Genomic DNA, 18,729 nt, shown 5'->3' with positions numbered 1-18,729 from the left:
ATACTGTTTTGAGACTATTCTGCTGTTAAAATTACATGTTTGATACGAATGTGATTTATATATCACTTCCAAGAGTTCCATTTGTTTATCCAAAACAATTTTGTTAAGATTCGAAAGAGAAAAATATGGATGTGTTTTTAATATCTGTTGTTTCAAGACATAAGGAGTGTTGTCCTCTATATATTTTACCAACGCGTCATATTCAAAATTATTTATATCAGTACTGTAATTTCTTAAAATAGTTTCTATGATATCTTTAGATAAGGTGTTTGCGGATAATAAAATATTCTGATTGATTAAATCATATATAGCCTTCTTCCCCAATCGTTCTATCTTGGAAGTGTCTATATTTTGAATGTTAAAATAACTTGGTTTTTCTAAGAAGTCAATTTCTTTTTCAGGCTTTCTTTTTTGTTTTTTCTTACCTCCCTTTTCATAATCTTCATTAGAAACCTCCATATTATTGACGAGCATATAGATCTTTCTGCATACATCACATCTGTTTTGACATTGATCGTACATGTGGTAATGATTAAATGAATTATCTATATATTATTTTCTTCATTCTCTTTTATTTTTGATATAAAATTATCCAATGTATTTTCATCTTTACAGTTACAAATGTCATCTCAAGAAATTCTAAATATATATTTTTCATTATTTATTTATTTATAATAAAAGAGCGATTTAAAATCCTCCATTATTTCCATGTGTAGCTATAAAGACTGATTTATCTAAATAATTTGATGTTATTTGATTTTTATCTGTGGTAAAGTCGTTAAAAGTATTGTTTTCTATGTTCAATTTTATATGCTTTTGATTGCCATCTGTTCTGTATCTTGATAATTCTTGATAGTCGCTGAAGTTGTCTTCAATTTTAAATTTAAGCAATGATATAAGATAATTGAATATTCTCCATCCGTATTCATTTTTATCTTTTAGAAAAGAGTATAATGCTAGTGTAGCCAACATAGATTGTATGTTTTTTATTGATATTTTATTCTTGTCTATATCTATATAAAATGTGTTTGTTAGGTTAGACATTATCAGATATTGTTTGTTGTTATCTATTATATTCGAGAAACTATACTTACCAAAGTTTCTTCTGTTGATTTTTGATTTCTTAATATTTTCTGATTTTTTTCCACCTTTCTCAGTCCTACTTTCGAAAAAGATTTCATTTAGAAACGCGTTATATTTTATTGAATATACTCCATTGACGCTATTTAATTCATCTATTATAACTTCGGGTTCAGATAATATTACAATTAATTTATCGAATCTATCTCATTTATATCTTCAATATCTATAAAATTGTCAATATTAAGCATGCATATATTATTTCCATATAGTTTATAACTAATATTATTTAAGTCAATAGAATTTCTATATTCTTTAACTTTTTTAAGATCAAACTTCTTATATTTATCTTTGATATAAAGTAAAAAAGAGTATAAAACAGATTCATATTTCTCACTATTTTCATATATTTTATGACATCTAAATAATTCGTTATTCATTCTTATTTGATTTAACAGTTGAAATAACGGATCTATAAATTTAATTCCGTTTATATCTGTTGTTCTTATTTTCTCGAGTGTGTAATTACTAAGATATATGCAATCTATCAATTTTCTATTATTTTAAAACAAAGACAAGTGTCTTTTAATAAATGGATAACCAAGAATATGAAGATTGTAACCAGTTATCATCTTAACAGCAAACATCAGTAAAATCATATAGAAGAATGATTCTGGAAAATATACATCTATATCTTCATACTTTACGTTATGTATTATGTGATTTGTATACGATCCATAACATATTAAATACGAATGTATATATAATGATTTTCTCATAATGTTGATGATAATAGATTCCAACGATTTGAATTCTTCGTCGTCCGTATTACCATTTTTTACATTACCATTAGTATTTCCTTTTATTTTTACATTATTTATGTATTCAGTAGATATTTTCTTTATGTATTCTTTCGATTTACTGGTTTTATAAATACTTGATACATCTACGTGAGTCCTTGATATATCTTGATTATCTTCTTTAGTTAAAACTCCCAGTAGTCTTGTATATTTTGTAACAACTATAAATTGATATTTTATAATATTTATAATCCCCCTATAATCATACTTGCAATTCTTTTGTCTATTAAAATATTCATTAACTCTATCATTGATTCTGTTATAAGTAATAATATTTTTGTCTATAGACATTTCATTCTGAAAAAACGTTTCCGAAAATTTATTAAGTAGACTTTTTAATTTTTCCTTATCAAACTTACATATGGTTGAAATCTTATTTGAATATCCCTGGAGTATTGTACACTCGTTATCTGACAATTTTCTGTCTCCAAGATAGTGATTTAAAGTTTGATTGTCACTCATAATTTACTTATTTATATTAATTTTTCAAGTAATTACCAAAATTAATATTTTTATTTAATTACAAAACCGAGAATTTAATGTTTAATAACTTTTGTAATTTTTCAATAAATTAGTACTTCAAAATTTCAAGGCTATAAATGAATGATAAAGATAAACTTTCAAATTTAATGAAAAAGTATCAGGATAATAAGTATTTATCACAAAATGATGAAAGTAAATTACATTATTTTTATTGTTGTAGGATATGCAAAAAATGCGGAAAATTAAAAAAGAAAAATATCATTTATACATATAATGATTATATATATAAATACAATTTATAAGAAATTAATATTATTAAAGTCTTTGTACTTCTTTCAAAAAACAAGTACTTTACAATCCTTGAGATTATTAGATGCCACTGTAATTACGTTATATATATATTGTCGTGTACTTCACATGTCATATTATAATTGTAGAAGTAATAGTATAATTCACTTTCCAACTTTATGAAATATTTCATTAATTTTTCATCTTCTTTAATATTGAACTGTAGAATATCACACACGTTATTAATGTTTAAATGATATATTACTTTATTTATAAACGTGAAATAATCTATGTAAAAAATTGATGCAAAACACCTCCTGATATCCTTAATAGTATTAAAAGATAAATAAATAAAGTTATATTGATTATCAAATAATAATATACAATCTTTAAATTCAAAGTCTAGATCTTCAAGACTTTCAAATTTTAAATATAAATTTTTGTTTTTACATTCTTTTTTATAATTTTTTATAATATTTTCTTTATGAATATCATCTAAACAATTCCTATCATATAAATTTATACTATATTTTTTTGAAATTATCTTATTTAATAATTTATAATTAAATTTTTTATCTTTTTGTGATAAACAAATTGTTTTACTATTTAATTTAATCTTGTTTATTACAAATATATAATTCGATTTTATAGAAAAAGACTTTAAATTAAATATTTGATTTTCACACGAAAATATTGAATGATAAATTTTTTTTCAAATATAATTCGTGATATTTTGCTTATTAATATAGTACAGAGATCCATGTTCCTGTATTCTTTCTTAATACATAAATGATTAATTATATATGATTTACCGATATTAAGATTACACAATTTACCAGTTATAATTCCAATTATATTATTATTATGTTTTAATTTTAGTACTAAGTTATGTTCTGACTTAAGAAAATTCATAAAATATATCTCGTCATACAATATAGGATAGTTGTATTTCATAAATAAATAAATACATACATAATCATTAATAGATGCTAATTCAACTATAAAAATTTTATTATCTGTTTTAATTAAAGGGTCCATTTGTATCTATAATACCATCAACATTTTCGAACTTATATTTATTCCAAAAATGTGATTTCTTCATTATTTATAAGTTATCAACATTATAAATCAATTCTCCATTTCTAACAAACAAATCCAAAATACCATTAGTTTCTTTAGCCTTACAAACTAAATTCATATCTTTGTCATATATATATACTTTGATTCAGAATCAAAATATCCGTCTTCAATAATATCTGAAATAACGTACTTTATTTTGATAACTTTTTTGATCTTATATGTTTTAGATTCATTTACATATTCTATTTTATTATTTTTATAATTATTTTTTATAGTTAATAATTATTTTTTATAGTTAATAATTATTTTTTATAGTATCGAAAATATATTCTTCGTTTATAGGTTCTAATGTATTGTACTTGTTATAAATAAATTTAATTGACGACTCTTTGAGAAGAGAGTACAATTGAGTTATTCTATTTAATTTTCTTTTTATAAGTTGAAACATTTCGTTATCAGAAGATTTTCCATTTTTTGTAAATGCTAATATTATATGAACATTTACATACTTTCTATCTATATTATAATGAGATCCATATCTCAATGATCTTCCTATAATTTGTCTCAATTGAGATTCTGACCACGGTATATCCAAAACAACAAGATCATTAACACATGTAAAAGACACTCCTTCACTACCAGCATTAGTAAAAATACAACATTTTACGTATTTTCCACTGTCGTTATTAATGTGATTAAACTCTGATTAGTTTCTTTCCCTAATATTTGATAATTTGGAATATTCTATAAAACTAATTTTAAATAATTTTAAATATTCCTTAAGTGTGGATATTCCTTCGTAACTTACGAATGGTTCATATATTAAACATTTACCTTTTAACTTTAATATAAGTCTACATGCTTCTATGTATTTACATGAATATTGTTTTAGTTTATGAAAATTTTCATCGTTTATATTGTCATCATCATTATTTATAAATTTCTGGATAATTTTATCATCAAAACTCATATTTTCTATACTGCGTCTAAAAGAAGAAAGTTTTGATTTTATAAAGTTATTAAATTCCTCTTCTGTCATTTTCTCTCTGATCTTCAAACCGTCGTATACAAATGTTGAAACCATTCTTCTTATAGGTTTCAATTTATACAAATCTTTGTTCAAGGACTCATATTTTTCTGCCTCGTTGTAAAATGATTCTTGATAATCTGTCATTAGTATTTTGTATATGTGAATGCGTTTAGATGCAAAATTATCATTTTCAATTGTATTTGTTAACGAATCGTTTTCAACTTTTTGGTACGAAACTATTGAAAGTAGTCCGTTCTTCAACCTATTTCTGTTAACTAACTTTTCATCATCAAAATATCTTTCGTCAAAATTTACACACATATTTTTTCTAAGCAAATTTACAAGAATATTAAACTCTTTTATATCGTTTACAACCGGAGTTGCAGACATTAGAAGTAATTTATTGTATTTTTCATTACAAACATTACTTATAAGTCTGTATAATCTGTTTATTTTTCTCTCTTTGTTGTCGTAATCCTTTTCTTTATTTCGTAGTATGAAATTGTGCGCTTCGTCAATTATAATTAATACTCTGTCTCTTTTGTTCTTATAATTTTCTAATTTTCCTTTAAATTTAAAAAAAGACGTTATTATCATTATAATGTAGTATCTCAACTTTCTTATTACAATAATCAGATACTCCTTCCTCCCAAATTTTGTGTAAACTAGCTTTTACAAATATAAATTTTCTCCACGAAGGATATATGTATGTGATATTCTTAATTATATATAATCCTAATAAAGTTTTTCCAAATCCAGTGTCCCAAAATACAAGTAAACTAGATAGTGTCTTCAATCCTATGAAAACTCTAGACGTAAAAGATTGATATTCTGTCAGTATTTTATCTTTCATATTAATGTCTAGACTTTTTGTGTTTTCTATTGCATAATTAATGTGTTGAGCAACTATCTTTTCCAATTCACCCATTTAATGATATTAATATTTGATATAAATGCTATTTCTAAATATTTTCAATATTATTTTTACATGTATATCTATAATATTCATTATACTTAGTGTATATCCACTAAGTATTTATGAACTTGTAGTAAGATCTGTTGTTATGAATATGGATAATAAGATAAACAAAAAATATAATCTACCCATTGTCAAAAAATTTACAGTTTTTAGTAGTAATGATAATATACATAGTTCTGATGGTATAATGGATATTGTAGGTGATAATGTTATATTTACAATAAACGGGACTAGAATAGAGTTAGATATTGTTAAAGAATATGATAAAATTGTACCTATGATATACAGTAAATGAATGACATCAATCTAATTTGTTATCATATAAATGGATAAGTACTCTAGTGCTATATCTGATAATGTAAAAAAATCATCAAATTTTTTACGCGAAAACACAAGATGGATTACATTAGGAATTATTATTTTAGCTATATTTATAACACTCATAATGGCAATATGCGATAAATATGTTGAAAATGAAGATAATTATCTCTTAGGAGCCACATACTTTGATATATTATCAGTAATATTATGTATGTTCTTGTTCGTTAATTTATGCATAGGATACGGATCTGTAAAAATGTAGAAGCTTATTATTTATATAAATAATATGAATGAAAATTTTTTTATTCCAATAACTTCTGTAGTAATCATAGTCATAATTATTATAATATTTCTTTTTAATTATAATGAACATCTTATTATAAAAGAAACTAGAAAGGAAATAGATAAATTTAACGACAAATATTTTAAGGATTTAAGACAAAAAGAGACACAAATATTTGACTTTAAAGTTGAAAATATAGAAGAATTGGAAGATTTGGTTAAAGATTTAAATAAATTATCTCTAGATATAACATCTCAAATAACACAAGTGTAAAATAAAATAAAAGAAGTAAAAAAAAAAGTTAATGATATAGAAATTAAAATAAATGAAAAGAATGACGATATTAATGTGCTTAAAAGAAAAATTTTAGAGGAAAAATAAGCTTTTGTAATTATTTATTTATATAAATGAGCATTTTACTAATTGTATCTATTGTTGTGCTAATAACAGTGATTTTATTCTTGTATATCAAGATTACATCAAGGGATATTATAAATGTTCAAGATAATTTTGTTCATACAAAAGAATTTTTCAAAGAAAATCCCAAACTTTACGAAAAGTACATTAGTGACTGCAGCAAGGAGTCAGATATGGATGATAAACTAGATAGTTTAAAGAAAGAGATTAATATAAATATTGTAAAAGAGATAAAAGATATTAATGAAAAAATCAATAGTAGGAAAGAAGAAATTCTATCATCTGTAAATAAGATTGTGAAAGAAGAAATTATTTTAAGAGAGACTAGTTAAATATTAACTTATTTAATATATATAAATGGAAGAAAAAATAGACAAACAATTATTGGCCATTAAGAGGTTGAACGTTATAGCAGAGATGCCTGCTTTTCGTGAAAAAATGAACTTCACAAAAGGAGGAAACAAAGGATTTGGAAAAGAAATAAAATGGGGACATGTTAAAGGTACAGACAAATATTTTTCGTACTACGAGGACAAAACTAATTCCGGTACTAAATATATAATCACTAGCGATCTAATACAGCATCCAAATTCAGAAAATAACGGAGGATTAAAAGTTTCAAAAAAATCAGATGTACTAGACGAAATAGATGGAGTTAAAGACATCGATAACTGGGGAGGAAAAAGGAATACAAAAAAAAGTAAACAATTACTTTATAGTTAGTCTCTGTAGAATTCTGAAACCTATATATATAATTATATCCATCCCAGGTCTATTAGGATTTCCTACCTTATCATCTATGTAATTAACTGTCGATTTAAATTTTGTTCTAAATTTATTTGTCTCTTTAAGGAACTCGTCGTTTGTAAATCCATTAAGACTTTCTATCTTAAATACTTTTACAGCTATAAACTCTAACAAGTTTATCGATCCTATTATTAATATGGTTGTAAGATCAGATGATTTGCTTTCTGAGATTTTGTTGTATATATTATTAATATCAGAATTTGATAGATCATCCAAATCACACATTTCCATATTAAGATTATTGTTCTTGCAGAAATATACAATATCTCTTTTCTTTCTTATAACTTCAGAAATACTTTGATTTTCTAAAAGTTCTGTTAATTTATTCAGTTTATCGCTTTTATACTTACGTTGAATCTTAATATAAGCTTCTGGATCGACATTTTGTTCTATCTTTGGAGTATTTTTGTATTCGATCATTTGAACATTTTTTTCAATTACTTTATCAACTATATCTTCATCGTACAACCTACTTATCTCATCTATGTCTTCCAATACACTAAAATCTAACGTACAATCCTTTCCTTCATTTTTATAATCTAAAATTATATTATCTATTATATCATCATCGGCTATATTATCATCAGTTATACTATCATCGATTATATTATCAAGAACCTTATTGTTTTCAGTACCATGTTCCGTATTTATCTCACATATATCAAATAAGTCTTTGACTCGTAAGATATTCTTTTCTTCAAGTCCGAATAAAAAATAAAAATTGAAAAATAAATTTCTTATCATATCTCTTCCAATTAATCGATCTTCGTTATTGTCTGAAGAATTTTCAATACAATTCTTTACATATTCATAATCAAGAGATCCGTAAACCACATCATATTTATTCAATTTGAATGGATTTTTATCTCTTTTGAAATCATGAGCTTTCAATAAAGTCTTATTATCTATAGAATCAGAATTGATAGAACTATCTTTGTCCAACATATTGATATATAAATTATTTATTTAGTATTTTTTTCTTTACTAAATGGGTAAACTAGAAAAAATAAAACTAGATTTTATATGTGATAAAATAAATTTATTATCGTATAATTATAAAAGGAACGAACTTGATGAAATAGAAAAGTTATTAAAGTTAAATGAAAACAATTGTCATCCAGAGGATAACAAAGATGACGTAGGATTAGCTAACTTAGTATCTAACACACTATCATTTTATGTTAAAAATATATTTCCGTACAAAATTAAATTAGGAGGAGGAATAAAGTTAAATCCAGACTTATCTATAATAAATCCTTACAAAAAACATGATGATAACTACACAATGTTGGATGAAAATACAAATAATTTTTCAAAGTTTGTAAGAACAACATATCCTGAATCTATATCTAGAATTGCTTGGGGAGAAAATAATTCAGACGGAAAATGTTTAAAAGATCTTTTTCCAGAGATCATTCCGAATTTCAATTTTTTTGATAGTAAGAAAACATCTATTCTTGATATGATATCTGATAACTATTATTTAGCACCTGTAAACATAGAAGTTTTAAAAAATATCACGTCATATATTACTGATCCAAAATTTAATAATATAAAGGAAAATCCTGATTTTTATTTATTTTCTCTTTTCATAAAAAATATATTTAACAAACACGAAAACGAAATTGGAAATACAGAATATGAAAATTTTTTAAAAAATGATGTTAATAATTGTGTTAATATTACCACGTCAGACAATGATAAATATTTATTGAGAGAAGTGTTGTCAAAACATTTCAATAATTTGAATGTTAATGACGATATTATAAATTTAATTAGGAATAATAGATCAAATATTAAATACGAAAGTTATAAAAATATTGACGATAGGAATATAAGTGAAATGTTTGAATATATAGATCCGTTAAGATTTTTATACAGTATGGAAATAGAAGGAGACGATATTGGAAAAGCATCAACTTTAAATCAGACTACAATGAAGTATTCTGACTATAAAAAATTAGATATATTTACTAGATATTTTTTAGAAAATGTAAATTATGTATTTGCTATTTTTAATCATAAAGGCTCTACGTACACATATCCTCTTTCTGATATACTTGATAGGATAGGCGATGAAAATGATATTAAACTAATATCTATAATTCCAATTCCATTCGATGATAAAATTACAATGTTTGATTTCTTTAAAAATTTAAAATACAAATATGATGACAAGATCGAAAAGCCTGTTGAGATAAAGTGCGGTACGAAAAACAACTTTGGTCTTGATAAGAAAGGTTCTATAAAATTTATAGAAAATGCAAAACTTTTAAAATCTCCTTACCAAATACTAAATATATATCTATATTTATTCGATGATTATCAAAATGTAAATAACGACGAAATATTCAGCAATAATGTTGAAAAACAAAGATTTATAAAATTTATACTTAGAAAACTTGGATTTAAAGTTAAATCTACTAAAATGATAAGATGTAACAAGGAAGTAGTCAAATTGGATGTCAGTCCACTGCCAAATGTAACTTGCTTTAAAAACATTTTATCTGCAAAAAAAAATGTTCCAGATATTAACAATAGTATAAAAAAATTGGGTCCTTTGATAAATTTTATTAATAGTTTTTCTACTATAGAAGAAGAAAAAGAGGAGGAAATAAAACTTGCGAAGAATTACATTTTAACGAAAGTCATGATCCAATATCATTATATAATGATCTGAATCATAAAGATATCAATAATTTTATAAATGATGATGATTTAGGAAAATATAATTTTTTTGCATCTGAAGATATTAATTTTTATAAAGGTCTAAAATACCTCAATGAATCAGATAATATTAATATAGATACTATATCTGATATAGTTCCACTATATATAGTTCCTATATAGTTCCACTAAATATATATTACAAGAAGAAATTTACAAATAAACTGAATGAAAAAATAAAAAACAACGGAGGAAAAAAAGTGTACGAGACTTTATCTGATTTCCTGAAATACATTGATGATAATCCAAAAGGAGGGTTGAAAGACGTATATGATAATGTTGGAGAACTATTAACAGAATTGACGGAAACACAAGATATTGATCAACAAAATATGATAAGAAATATTATTAGTAGTATCCTAACTAGCGACTCGTTAAATGTTTGCGATATTAATATTCTTAAGAAAAAGTTATTAATGTTAAATAGCATTACGAACGATAGAGATGAAAAAGAACTTAATAGATTAATGTATGATATATCCAGTCTTTTAAATAAAATTCATTCTTTAAAACAAAAAGACATCACTGTCGAAGGTTTTGACGACGATATTTCAGATGTTATAGAAAAAATATATTTTCATACTTTGTCATTGTACCAGCATTTAAATCTAATAGACGTAATTAGAAATTTTTTAACAATACTTCCAAATTACGGTATATCCATAGTTGAAAAAAAGTTACTAGAGAAAATATAAAGGATATTGATATAACATTTTTACAAAAATCTCTGTATAAAAAAAATAAACTATTGAAAAAAAGATTCGAAGACTTGAAAAGGAATTTGGGACTTAAAGGTGAAACTTCAACTAAAACACTTATAGATGATATTTATGAACCATTAATACAACTCGACTAATCTTTACAAAAAGGATATCTTATTATATCTCCTTTTAAATTTCTTGCTTCAGATCTTGTTCCGTCTGCTTTGAATATTGTTGCAACTCCATTTAAACATTCAATTTTAGAAGTAAACAAATCTTCAATTTTTTTTGTATATTCTATTTTATATTTTTTTTCCTTATCTGTTTCATCTATTTTATTGAATATTAATTTGTATATATATATTACTTCTATATGAAAAAAGAAATATAATATTAAAATTATAAATCCAAAAAGAATTAGATTTAATAATAATATTAATACAGAATCTGAACCGATAATACTATAAAGTTCATAAAAGATAAATGTAGGATTGAAATTTATTGTTTTTTCGTTATCTATAGATTTGATAGCCATTTAATCTAAAATTTTTTTAAACTATAATTTAATAATTTTCGTCTCCTATGATATAATTTAATATATTTTTAGACATTCTATTATAAATGGTTTTCGGTTTTCTTATTAATTGATCTTTATTAACATTCATTATTATGTGAGCATTCTGAGACAGCTGTATAACTTCACACAGATCATCAAAATGACTTAATATTATAACACTTATAACATTATCCCTTACTTTTAAACACGCATATTCTCCTGGAATAAAAGACATTAGTCTTTGTTCTTCTATTATAGGAGGAATTTTTGATAAAATATAAAAGAAAGAGATATAATTCTTGAATGTGTACAGGAACATTTTAATAAAACTATTATTTTCATGTAGAGTATAATCACTATCTGATACTTTACTTATATAAACATCTTCAGATACATTCGTCTGTATTACAAAATTTGTATTTTCAGATAATATTACAAGTCTTGTTACAGTAAATTCAAAAAAAATATCCTTTACCTTAAAAATAATTTTAGTTCTCGGAATATTATATATATTGAAAAGATAACAGTCTGAATAACAGTTGTTCAAGTACATCTGATATATTATAAAAAGTTTCTAAAACATAATTTGATCTGATATATCTTTATTTAAAATAAAGTCATTACTAGTTATTTTATAAAGATATTTTTTTAAATTTTCATAAAGTAAGATACACTTGTTACCGTCATCCATTAATTTAAAAACAATAGAAAATCCTATAGACCTATTTGTTATAACATTTGATGAAAATTTTAACCAATATTTTACTATTATATTACTCATGTAATTTTTTGTAAATATTCTTGCATTGAACAAATCTGTGGTATAACATGAATATATGAGATTTAAATCTTCTCTGACAAGATATTTTTGACATAATTTACCTATTGCTATCCTTTCTTCGTTGTAGTTAGCAAATTTCGAAAATGGAGAAATATTTTTTTCTATTTTACTTAAGATATCAAGTTTATCAGTATATATATTTTTATAATTGTCGTCTTTTTAATAATTACCATTTTTTTTGTAGCTATCTTTATTATTTACATGTTGTTCGTTATTATTTTCCATTTATTTAGAATTTTTAATCCACTTACTAAAAATCATACTACCAAAAATAAAATCCTCCAAATATGATAAATCTTTTTTTTCTAAATTTTTATTATTACATCTTATTTTTTTTACTGTACATCCAAATAAAAAATACTTTTTTAGATTATTAAATAATACACTGTCTATCTTCATTAATTTCTCTTCAGTTATAAACACTATCATAGAATGTACAAAAAAATGTACATCATAAATCCAATGATCATTGTTTGCAAATTTACTATGTTCTATCTTAGTATTATTATATGAGTCAAAATTGGAAAAATCAAAATCATTCAACTTAAAAATATATCTCTCAAAAAATTCTATAGACATTCTTTTATTTTTGTACTTATAATCTATAATCAAAGGATATTCCTTATTAAATACTAATATGTTATTCATTTTCAAATCATTATGCACGAAAAATTTAAAGCATTTATTAACATTTAACACAAACAACAAAACTTGTAACGTCAACATTCTCAAATAATCTACATCTCTTTCGTATGCTTTTGATCCAAAAGATGATATATCTCCACAATTATCTAGTCTCAACCCATCTGAAGTTTCCAAAGCTAATCTTTCTATCAATACATTGGATTTTAAAATGTTGTCTTTCAACGGTTTTTTAAAATTAACTCTATAATTATCCAAAAATTTCATTAAATTATTATAGTTATTTAATAAAACTATATTAATATGATCATTAACATATTTTTTATATAAATTACTAAATACAATATAAAACTTACTGTTGTTCTTATATTTGTTATATATATTTGATATAGAGTTGAAATCAGATATCTGCTTTTCTAATGACACAGATTGTAGCTTTGACAATTCCAAATCTTTCTCGAGTACATTCTTGCACGTTATAATCAAGAAAGAATATATAGATATTACAAGTTTTAAATTTTTACAAACTAGACCTTTTATAAGCAACTCTGGAATAGATATAAACTCGTTGTACTTACCAAGATTATTTTTTATTAATCTTTCTTTAATAGTTATAGGTATATCATACTCGTGTGTATAACTAACCTCGTTATATTCAAATATCAACTTAATACAATAATTATTATCACATCTTAAAACTATTCCATAACCACCAGAATTTATTAAATAAAGATAATTATTTAAATTGTAATAGTGCTTTATTCTTTCGTACTTATCAAAGTAAAAATCACTAAATTTATCACTGAATAAATTAGATACAGACTTATTTACATATATATCGTCAATAATTTTATTAATTATTGTAGTGATCTTCATTTTTATATCACTAAAGTTATTTTTGTTACATAATACATTGTAAATTTTATTTTCGTAATATTTTTTAATATCCATATTAAAAATTATTTAACTATTTAAATATTTATACTGTAAATAATTACAATGCCTGATTTTAACTTTACAAGAGATGAGTTTGATTTCAACGAAATGATTAAAAAAATAGATGAGATAGGATGTTTTAATTCAGTTATAATAGGAGGATCTGGTTCAGGAAAAACAGTACTGTCCAACAATATGCTGGAAAAATTTAAAGATGTATTTCACTATGTCTTTCTTTTCATAAATAACGAAAATAACGCAAAAAATTATAGTCCTTATGTACCTTTAAACCATATATTTACTAGACAACAATTAGAACAAAAATCAAAATCTAAAAACTTAATTGAGGAAAAAGCAAATGAAATCGGAGAATTTATTAGAGACAAATGTAATAAATCAAAAATTTTAATATTATCGGATGATTTGGGAAAAAGAAATAAAGACTATTACGGAGGACTCTTGCAAAATTGCAGACACTTAGGTATAAGTAATATAATTTTACTTCATGAAACAAATCACTTATTTGATTGTTCATCCGTTCATTATGTTTTTCTAACAGATATCAACGTTATAACTGAATCATTTAAAAGAAAATATGATTCAAAAAATTTAAACTCAATTGTAAGTGATATTCTGTCTAAAGAGAGATATGCTGTCATATCTTATGATAAAAGTATATATTATATAGAAAGAAACGGATTATCAACAATAATAAATACACCATTTTGCTATTACACAGATTCTCATTTAAAAAGAAAATTAAGACATTATGTCAAGAGATATTTAAAAGAATTTGAAGAAATTAATAATAAAGAATAAAATAATTTGTAATAAATGGAGTCGGATAAAGCAACAATTAAAATATGTTATAACAACAAATGTTATAACGTGGTAGAAATCTACTTCGATAGATTGTACTCGTTTTTTGGAGACGTAATGAGTAAGTCTTTAGAAATGAGAAATGTTCATCCATCAACAAACGGATGGCTTGATCCTAGCAATACAACAGATCATGGTCCAAATGTTGGCCTCATAAAATCCTTGAATGTCGGAGTAAGTGTAACGCATTATACAAGAAGTTTGCATGAAAAAATTTTTAACGAATTAGAGAAGTTTATTAAAGACGATACAAAAAAACATACTGATATTGAAAATGGAGTTATTGTCTCTATTGTTGATCACTCTGAATTTTATATAAATTCTATATGTAAGACATATGTTAAGACGTTTGTTAAGAAATTAAGAAAATTAAAGAGAGAAAATTGTTTCTCGTCTTACGATTTTGGAATCAGTGTTATACCAATGCACAAAAGAGACAAAGTTACCTTGTTGTTTTATCCTGTAGATGATATGTATTTACAGATAAGAATTACATTAGGAATAGAAAGGTTGGTACGACCTGTTATGGTAGTAGAAAAAGGATCCATAGTGTGCCAAGAATATTACAATGATATTATGAACGACAAAGAAGTGCTTAATGACTTTTACTTATTCATGCAGAAATATCCGCATGTTGTAGAATTTATTGACGTCGAACAAAGTTTGTATTCAAATATATGTCCAAGCGTAGAAAAGTTTTATTCTATGAACAATAACGATAAATTAAAAATAAATTATATAGATTTATCGTCATTATCAAAAGTAAGTCATTTAACATCTTATCTAACCGATATAGGGAGAATGGCAGGAGCAAGAGTTACATTGGGAGACGCTCAACAGAAGCATACGTTATCAGGAATGTCTAGAGACAACTTCAATAAATTTGATAATACATTGAATTTATCTCTTCCGTTTGAAATTGTATGTGTATAACCAACGATACTTTGCAGCTTTCAAATTTAATCCACAGAGGATTTGGAGTTCATCTAATGGTAGCTGTTATGTCATGGAAAGCTATGAATTTGGAAGATTCTATCATATTAAGCTCGAGTTGTTACAAATCGGGAAAATTAAGCGTGATTTCAACCACAAAGTATAGATCAGAAGTCCCTGTTCTAGGTTTAAATTCCCCTCTTCCTACAAGATTGATTCATTCTCACAAGAAACTTGAAGCAACCGGGCTCCCTAGGATTGGAACTAGGATTGGAACTATACTTGAGAAAGATGATGCTATGCACAAACATATAGATTGTAGATTTAAAAGTGCTGAAAATTTCAACATCAAGTCAAATATATCGTTTGATGTGTCAGATGGATTATCTACAAATTATCCTGTTAGAGTAGAACGAATAAGGAAAGAAAGAAACAGTAATATAGTTATAAAATATCTCTTGAGTAGTTTCAGATATAAAGAGATAGGAGATAAAATGACTAACCAGGCAGCCCAAAAAGGTACTATAGGATGTATTATTGATAACGATATGTTGCCTCATACTATTAATGGGGTAACTCCGGATATAATTATAAACAGCGTTTCTATTATATCTAGGAAAACATTTAATTTCTACAATCAGATAAAACTTACCAGTAGTTATTCTTCGAATCCTTTCGGAGACAACGAGGGAAGTATTAAACTTATAAATTATCAACCTTTGACAAATACAGGATTAGATTCTTATCATTCTCAAATAATAAATAGATACAAGAGATATAATGATAATCTTACAGACGAGGAGTATGATGAAAAGGCATCTTGTTTGGTTGATCTATACAATCCTTATACACACGAATTGATAAAATGTGATGGTGGAAATAAACATTTTATGGGTATGGAGTATTACCTATTACTCACTCAGATGGCTATTGAGAAAATAACAGTGAGAAACAGAGGAAAGAAGACAAAATTACTTCAAGCACCTAGTGGAAAAAAAAGACAAGGAGGAATAAGATTCGGAGAAATGGAGGGAGACGGAATTGCGTGCCATGGAGCTTCAGATGTATTACTCTCTTTACTATCAGATTCAGTGGAAGACAGAATTGAATCGTTTATATGTACTAGATGCGGAGATTTCGCAACTCATGAGAGTAATCCTGACTATTCTAGATGGAAGTGTACCAGATGTGAAAATTTGGGTTACTCTCCAGAATTGAATAAGTTTAATTTTACATATGCATGTAAAGTATTCTTACAATCTTTAAATTGCAGGGGAAAAATTATAATACCAAAAATTGTGAAAGAGAAAATATTGTATCCCGATTTTTTATAGTTTAAATAAAATATGAAATATAAATTATTAAATTGAACTGTTTTTAGTATGGAAGTTAATAAATATTTGCTAAATAATTTAATTGATATTTTATTAATAAAAACTAAAATTATAAAGGGATATAATGAGAGATAAACTGAGTACTATTATGTACAATAAAGATACTATTACGGATATGACTTATGAAAAAGAGAAATTGAACACGTGTTATAAAATAATTACACATTGTAAAGATTTTGAATATATATATTATGTATTTATAGATAAAGTTACAGGCTTAAATAATTTAGAATTTGGAAAAAACGTATATCCAGAACCTATTATATTAACATCTAAGGCAAATTTGTCAAAGAAAGATACAAAAACACACGAGTTAAATATATTTTATGAGAGAGAACTTTCGTTTAATTACATATTAAATATAGGAAATAATACGTTTATATTAATGGATAAGCAAAAAATGGAAGGAATAGTAAATTCACTAAAAAAATCAGTAAAAACGGTATTTAAAAAAGATATTGACGATGATAAAGAGATTAAAATATTTTATATTAAAGAGAGATATAATGATATATTTGGTGTTATATACAAATCAAGTAACGAATCTATAGGAACTAATTTTACTAGAAGATTTTATAAAAATATTCGCATTTAAATAGAATTATGAAGGAATATACTTCAGAATCAGACGATAGTATTTTAATTGAAGATATTAAGATAAGCAACATATTAAAGAAAAAAAATGATAGAAAAAAAAGAATATTTTATATCAATTCTTTTTCTGTAGATTCTGTTGACGACACATCAGATTCGGAATGTCTACAGGGAGGTTATAAATTTGATATAGTAAAGACTTTTATTAATAAAATAAAGAAAAATCCTAAGTTTAAGAAGAATTTTAAAAACTATAAGTTTGAAAGTATTAAACCTAGTGGCAAGGATATTGTAATGGCAGCTATTATCGACAGTAATTTAGTCAAAGCTAAATTGTCTCAGGAACAGTTAACTGAAAAGCATATCTCTGAATATATATTTAACGGGGATTATATCCCATTGATTTTTGGAAATACAGACAATAAAAATATAATATATCTCAAACAAATCAATACAAAAGGAAAAAAAGAATTGTGAGAAGTAAAAAGACTGTATTCAGTGAAAAAAATAGACCCATTGTTATATTCTTTAAAGTTAATTCTAACTTGAAATTTTTTAAGCCTGTAAAAAAAGAGAAAGATGACGATAAGATCGAATCTATTGATAGTACTACAGCAGTAATGGAATATATTATAGGAAGAAATTTCATGTTGATACCAAATCCGAAGGAAAATCTAAAAATAAAATCAATCAATAATATAGTATACAAAAATGATAATTTTGAATTAAAACAGTTTAAAGACGAAAGTTATCAATTTGAAAAGATGACAATAGAAGAATTTGAAAATATCTTAGGAATGATTGTAAAACAATGTACTAAATTTCAATAGATTTTAATATATTTTTATTTTAAATATTTTAATATTTCTTTAGCTTTTTTGTTTATATTTCTTGATAT

General features: G+C 24.3%; 1 protein-coding gene across 1 annotated transcript; it reads left to right on the top strand.

Annotated features, from left to right (window-relative positions):
- Positions 1-14,967: 14,967 nt before the first annotated feature.
- LOC137001893 (DNA-directed RNA polymerase II subunit RPB2-like) lies at positions 14,968-17,085 on the top strand (the record flags this gene model as incomplete). The annotated part of the gene is made up of 4 exons (XM_067361082.1): positions 14,968-15,084; positions 15,394-15,571; positions 15,707-15,821; positions 15,881-17,085. Coding segments are annotated over exons 1-4 (1,615 nt in total), but the record flags the coding sequence as incomplete, so codon positions are not given.
- Between the last annotated feature and the right edge of the window lie 1,644 nt (positions 17,086-18,729).

This window comes from Linepithema humile, unplaced genomic scaffold, assembly GCF_040581485.1.
Source record: "Linepithema humile isolate Giens D197 unplaced genomic scaffold, Lhum_UNIL_v1.0 unplaced_5, whole genome shotgun sequence".
Classification (NCBI taxonomy): Eukaryota; Metazoa; Arthropoda; class Insecta; order Hymenoptera; family Formicidae; genus Linepithema; species Linepithema humile.
Note: the sequence above shows the minus strand (reverse complement) of the source record. Positions and strands in the feature narration are given on the sequence as shown.